The 6,000-nt window shown below is 38.1% G+C and overlaps 1 protein-coding gene across 1 annotated transcript in view; it reads left to right on the top strand.

Moving 5' to 3' along the window:
- PRKDC (protein kinase, DNA-activated, catalytic subunit) overlaps nucleotides 1–6,000 on the top strand; it is a 134,433-nt gene that overhangs the window by 60,779 nt on the left and 67,654 nt on the right. The window contains exons 44-48 of the mRNA XM_042464437.1: nucleotides 526–591; nucleotides 2,117–2,189; nucleotides 3,158–3,306; nucleotides 4,159–4,296; nucleotides 5,406–5,525. Of these exons, the coding sequence (XP_042320371.1) occupies nucleotides 526–591; nucleotides 2,117–2,189; nucleotides 3,158–3,306; nucleotides 4,159–4,296; nucleotides 5,406–5,525 (546 nt within the window). The remainder of the gene's footprint in view (nucleotides 1–525; nucleotides 592–2,116; nucleotides 2,190–3,157; nucleotides 3,307–4,158; nucleotides 4,297–5,405; nucleotides 5,526–6,000) is intronic.

The raw sequence follows: 6,000 nt of genomic DNA, 5'->3' as shown, positions 1-6,000 counted from the left end.
TCCCCATTCAAGCACTAGATGGAGATTTCCACTCAGCGATTCTGAGAAAAAATACTCCCCTTGCTTTTTCCTCACTTGGCAAAAATGGAAATAAAATGATCCAGCTAGTGTTTTAAACAGCCAGCTGAGTCTGAAACTAGGACCTAGCCATCTTCTGAAAACAGTGGCTGAGAGTGGGACACTTAGTGAGACGTTCAGTTATACCAGTTCATACTTCCATTCTGTGGGATTTGTTCAGAGAACAGTTCTAAAATGTTGTGATAGCTAAAGTTGTTTGGGGGATTGTTAAAGTGACAGAAGCATTCATTTACTATAAGTGGAGAAATGTCCCTTTTCTCAGTTTGGAAGTTGCTTACATTGTACCAACTATGTGGTGGCAGCCATTACCTGGGCTTGGGATATCATGAATGAATTAATGTCAGTGAGGGATGCCTGCTTTATCATGCTGAAATTGGGAAAAAAAAAGTAACACAAAAGCCACAGCAGCTTAGAATGTTTGTGTATTCTTTTGTACCCTCCCTGCAGAATCTATTTATTTTTGAAAACTTGTTGGATTTGCAACACCATTACTCATTTCCCATTGAAATTGAGGTAAGGAAAAAAATAATCTTTGGTATTTCACTGAAAAATTCTGTAATTTTATCTTGCATTATAATAAACAGTGTGCTACATCATCAAACATTATACTGTGATGTAGAGTTGTCCTTCAGCTGTTAGATGATACGCCAGCTGCGCCCTTTCCTGGAAGTAAGGGACCTAGAAACAGTAGTGCATGCACTGGTAACCTCACAACTCGAATTCTGCAATGCACTCTACATAGGGCTACCCTTGTACCTGGTCCAGAAACTAGTTAGTACAAAACATGGCAGCCAGGCTGATCACTGGTAAAACTAGAACTAATCATATTACACCTATTCTGAATTCTCTTCACTGGCTGCCTATTGGTTTTCAGGTGCAGTATAAGGTGTTGGTGATTACCTTTAAAGCCCTACATGGCTTGGGTCCAACCTATATAAGGGGTCGCCTACTTCCGTACAATCCGCCCTGCACCCTCAGGTCCTCTGGGAGGAATTTATTGCAACCCATTAAAACCAGACTTATAGCAACCTCTCAGAGGATGTTATCTGCTGCCGCTTCCAGACTATGGAACGCCTTGCCAGAGGAGATCCGTCAAATAACTAGCCTAAACAGCTTCAAAAAAGCTGTCAAGACGGATTTCTTCTGGCTAGCCTTCCCAGAATAGTTCAATCTAATTTCTGTCCTCTCTCTACTTTATGTAACCACTGCCTCTACTAGAAAATTGCTGTTATTTTAACAGGTTGAATTTTTAAACTGTATTGTATTCAGTCCTGTTTTAAAGGGAGGAGGGAGTCAATTTATTTATTGAGAGTATGTATTATTCCAATATACGCTAGTCATGTAAGCCACCTTGATTCCTGCAGCAGAAAGGTAAGGTATAAGAATAAAGTTTGTTTGTTTGTTTGTTTGTTTACTTACTATTAAAGCAAGGTTAACTGTGCCCTATACATAGGTGATTTTCCTAGCACTAAGGAACAAGCTTAGGCCAAGTCACTGAAAACACATATCAAGACACACATGGTTGAACTGGTGTGCCTGTAATAATCTGTGGCAGCCTACACAGATTCTACTTTTGGTCAGATTCTAATCCACATCCCTTCACTGGTTCCTATTCTGCTGGCTAAGTTTGACAGGGATGATGGGTAATACCAAGATTGTTCTCCCTAAGCATATCACTGATCACTGCTGTGTTTTTCTTAAGCTCTGGGTCTGTTGGAAAGGGGGGAATTCTGTAGAAATCCGTAAATCCACTATGCTGTTCAGAATGTGGAAAGAAGTTCAAAATATAACAGCATTTGCCAATGGTAATCTTGGGAAATAGAAAATAATGATAGTGATAAATATAGGATGGTGTTACGCAGTGATACATGGTGTTGAGTGGAATTTCTTCAGACAGCCAAAGGTGATGAATTGCCTGTGAGCTTATTTTCCTTTGCAACAATGCTTTTAACTATTCTTATTTATTTTGTTTGTGGTAGCTTTGGAAGACTTATGAATGCATTAATCACCAGAAAATATTTTTTTTTCTATGTTCTAGGTTCCTCTGGAAAGAAAGAAACGGTACATTGCTATTAGGACAGAAGCTAGGGAAGCAATGAGTGGTGATTCAGGTACAATACTTTGCTATTATTGGAAAAACAGCTGTGTCGCTGAAGAGGCAAAATCATAAGTATATATAGTGCTGTATAGAGTAACATAAGCAAAAAAATAACCAAAATTAGCTTGTAATCTAAATTAGCCTTCCCCAAACTCATGCTTGCCAGATGTTTTGAACTTTGACTTTCATGAGCCAAACATGGTGTAATTAATGGTCAGGCATCATGGGAGTTGTTGCTCATCAAACATCTCAGGGGTGCTGGTTTGTTGACTTAAGAGTAATTATGTAAAGTAGTGGTTCTCAATCTTTTTACCCTTGTGGTGCCCTTTACATCTACATGCAGGTGTTGTGCTTCCCCTCTCAACATAGCATATGAATAAAAATACTTTGTGTGTTTAGTGTGGATATTTTCATTTGCACATTCATATACGGTAATATTTTAACATTTTATGAGGAAATAACATCATTCAAATCAGAACAGTTTTATTTAACTAAATTTAATACTTAACATATGTGTAAATTTTACACATACTGTTTCGTACACAGCCACACTCAGTAACTTCTCCTCTGCCTCTGAGGGGGCTTAGTCAGAGCTGAGTGATGGCCCTGAGCAAGAAGCATTGTTGGCCTTCTCCTCCATTAGGGGCCATTGCAGACAGTGACTTTCCTTCAGCCACCATGTGTGCACTGGACTTGAGCAAGTATGCTCAAGAAACACCAGCTAGGAATGGGCAGTGCCAGACACCATGTATCAGCCCTGCTCTCTTGCTCCTTCTCCTCCACCCTAAGGCAGAGGCAGCTTCTCCAAGCTCCTGCCTTGCCTTTCTCTTTCCCTTCAGGACAGAAAAGGTTTGAGAAGCAGAGGAGGAAGAGGGGATCAGGCCTCCAAGTCTTGTGACCACCACCCTGAGTAACTCTCATGCCCCCCCCCCCCGATCCCAGTTGCCCTTTTAGAATAACTATATATATTTTTTCTTTTAGCTGAACCACATTATTTAGCTTCTGCATCATATATGGTAGATAGCAGTCTGAGTGAGGAAATGAGCCAATTTGATTTCTCAACTGGAGTGCAAAGCTTTTCATATCAGTCACAAGATTCTAGTGCCTCTGGGTCTCGCTTCAGGAGAAAGGTGATTTTATTTTTCACATTACATGTGGGAACTGTGTGTACACATGAACACCCTTGCTCATGGTACATTTCTTTACATTAAAGGGGCTTCAGATTTAAAGAAGAAGAAGTATTTCTCAGCAGGGATTTGAACCATGGTTTCCCAGAATCTTAGTCATACATTTAAATCATTTTACCACCTTGCTTCATAAGCATATTGTTAGTTTTGCGTAAAATGTTTGATGAAACATGCAGAATTGCTCTTCTTTTTTGCGGTGTAAGACCTTATACCTATACTGTACTTTCCATGTTACATCTGCCTCTGGTACCAAATTGAAATATATTTGTAATGTAAGTCAGGGCTAACTTAACTCTCACAAGGCTTACCTGTACAGTTTTCCATGCCACTAGCATTTTATTCAAATCAACCCACCCTGTGTGGATTATTGGCTTGAGATGATGTCAGTGCTGGAAGGTGAGCATTGCATGTACACTATGTTTGATAACCTGGTTTAGATAAGAAACTAAAATTTAAGGAATACTGCACAGAGATTTACATAGTGTGTGTATCTGGTTTAAATCAGGCCTGTTTACATTTCAGTCACACAGGGAATGTTATGTAGTTTTAAAATATATGTTAAAGGCACTACAAGTGTCAGTTCCAGTCTGTTCAGAAAGATTGGGACAGGGTAAAACTATATATATATATATATTCTTATTGCTAAATGCTTACTGTAGACTTGAGTCCAAATCTTTGGAAAAGATAAGGTATGATAATGGTAATGATGATAGATCAATATTGTGAAAAGAAAATTGGGCTGTAAAATATGAATTAGTGTGGGATTTTCAGAATGTTCTATTCTTGTTTAAAAAGGAGCCCATGGAATCTGTGGTTTCAGATGATGTTGTGGAATTGGAAATGGATGAACTCAATCAGCATGAATGTATGGCCTCAATGACCACCTTGGTTAAACACATGCACAGAAATAACATCACACCTGTAGTAGAAAAAGTGAGTATGGCCTTGTAGGTTTATGTCATGTTAAGCTACAGTTTTTTCTAAGCCATTCTACATGGATTATCAGTGTTTTTTAAAAATAAACTCTACAAATTTCCTGGTATTTTCAAACCACAGAATGTGACAACACATCCTACCAGATCAGTGGCAACATCAGCAGCCTCCTCAACCCATACTCCTCTAGAAGAAATTTGCAAAGCAGAAACTTAGGCTACACTTTCCACTTTCACAAAACACTATAGGCTAGCTAAATTTGCTTTAGCTAGGACATCTTTTGATAGACCTGCTATAGGAGGTCATGCCAAATGAACTAATTTTCTAGCCACCTTTCTTCCCACATTCTATTTATGCTAGGATAATTCCCATTCATAGATGGCTTCTTCTTCACTGCCTGAGAATAGCACATTGGAAGGCTTACCAAGAAGATCTGTTCTTGTCAAGAAGAAGGAGCCATCCAGACCCACCCTAACATAGCAAGACCATTTTCCTTTTCCCTGGGATCTTTCTTTTTTCCTTTTACATTTTCTGGGAATGAAATGAGGAAGAGCGAGGGATATAACAGGGAAAGCTTTCTTAAAACATGTGATCCCTTGCCTCGCCTGGATGGCAATAGACAGTACATTCATGGATGGCTCTATCTCCTAGAATAAATCTTCATGGTAAGTTCTCTAATGTGCCATTTCCTTGATTTCTGATTCATAAATGTGAGAGCTTTCTTTTCTTTTCAAACACTACAGAAACTACTACAGAAATTAAAAAGGTTCTCAAACCTTTAAAGTATGGTACACATTTCTCACTATGCACCTGCAGACTTTAAGTTAAGCCATGTTTCAGTTGGGTGATATGCAGTTTGATCATTCATGATCCCAGTCTTTTGAAACTCTCATACAGCACTACTTAGTTTGGGATCAGATTCTTCTGGACTAAAACCTGATGCAATCATAAGTGGAGAGCAGTTTCCATATAATTTTTTGAAATTGCAGCTTGCTCGTGAAGTTTGCATGTGTCTGTGCATGCTTGCATGCTAATCGGTTGTAATCTGCAGATTAACTACGTGTGTACTGTATATGTATGTATGCTTTTATAATCTTTTGAATACTTAGGGTGCAGATACACCAGATCTTCCTATGTGGATGAAGTTTCTACACAAAAAACTGGAAAATCCATCTGTACCATTAAATATTCGTCTCTTTGTGGCAAAACTAATTGTGAATACAGAAGAAGTGAGTAAATTTTTTTCAGTATTATAAAAATGTCATAAATTAAGTGTAGTTTTATACCTTTGTAGTTCTACATCAAGGCTGGAGTAAGTTCTCTACTATAATATTTATAATAAATAAAGGCAATTGAACACATTGTCTATGAGCAATCTTGAATATTGTGGGGGGGTGGGTTTAAATTGTTCCCAAAATCAGTGAAAAGAAAACAGTGAGTGGTGTGCACCTCTGGTTTGGGCTGAATAAAATGTAGGCATAGCAATGCAAGGTCTAGACTTCTATGAGTAAATTTTTGCTTTTCTGGCAATTAGAATATTTCAGGGTATATTGACTTCAGTCATATAACAATTGAGGAAGAAAAGAAGAAAAGAAACCAATCTAATCAACTAAATTAAATCAAGTTCCCCATTTTACCATGTATATATATTCTGAGCAATTGTGCATTCTAATGAGTTTCTTTAAAAATTAGAATATGATCCTT

The sequence above is a fragment of the Sceloporus undulatus genome, chromosome 4 (assembly GCF_019175285.1).
Source record: "Sceloporus undulatus isolate JIND9_A2432 ecotype Alabama chromosome 4, SceUnd_v1.1, whole genome shotgun sequence".
Taxonomy (NCBI): Eukaryota; Metazoa; Chordata; class Lepidosauria; order Squamata; family Phrynosomatidae; genus Sceloporus; species Sceloporus undulatus.
Note: the sequence above shows the minus strand (reverse complement) of the source record. Positions and strands in the feature narration are given on the sequence as shown.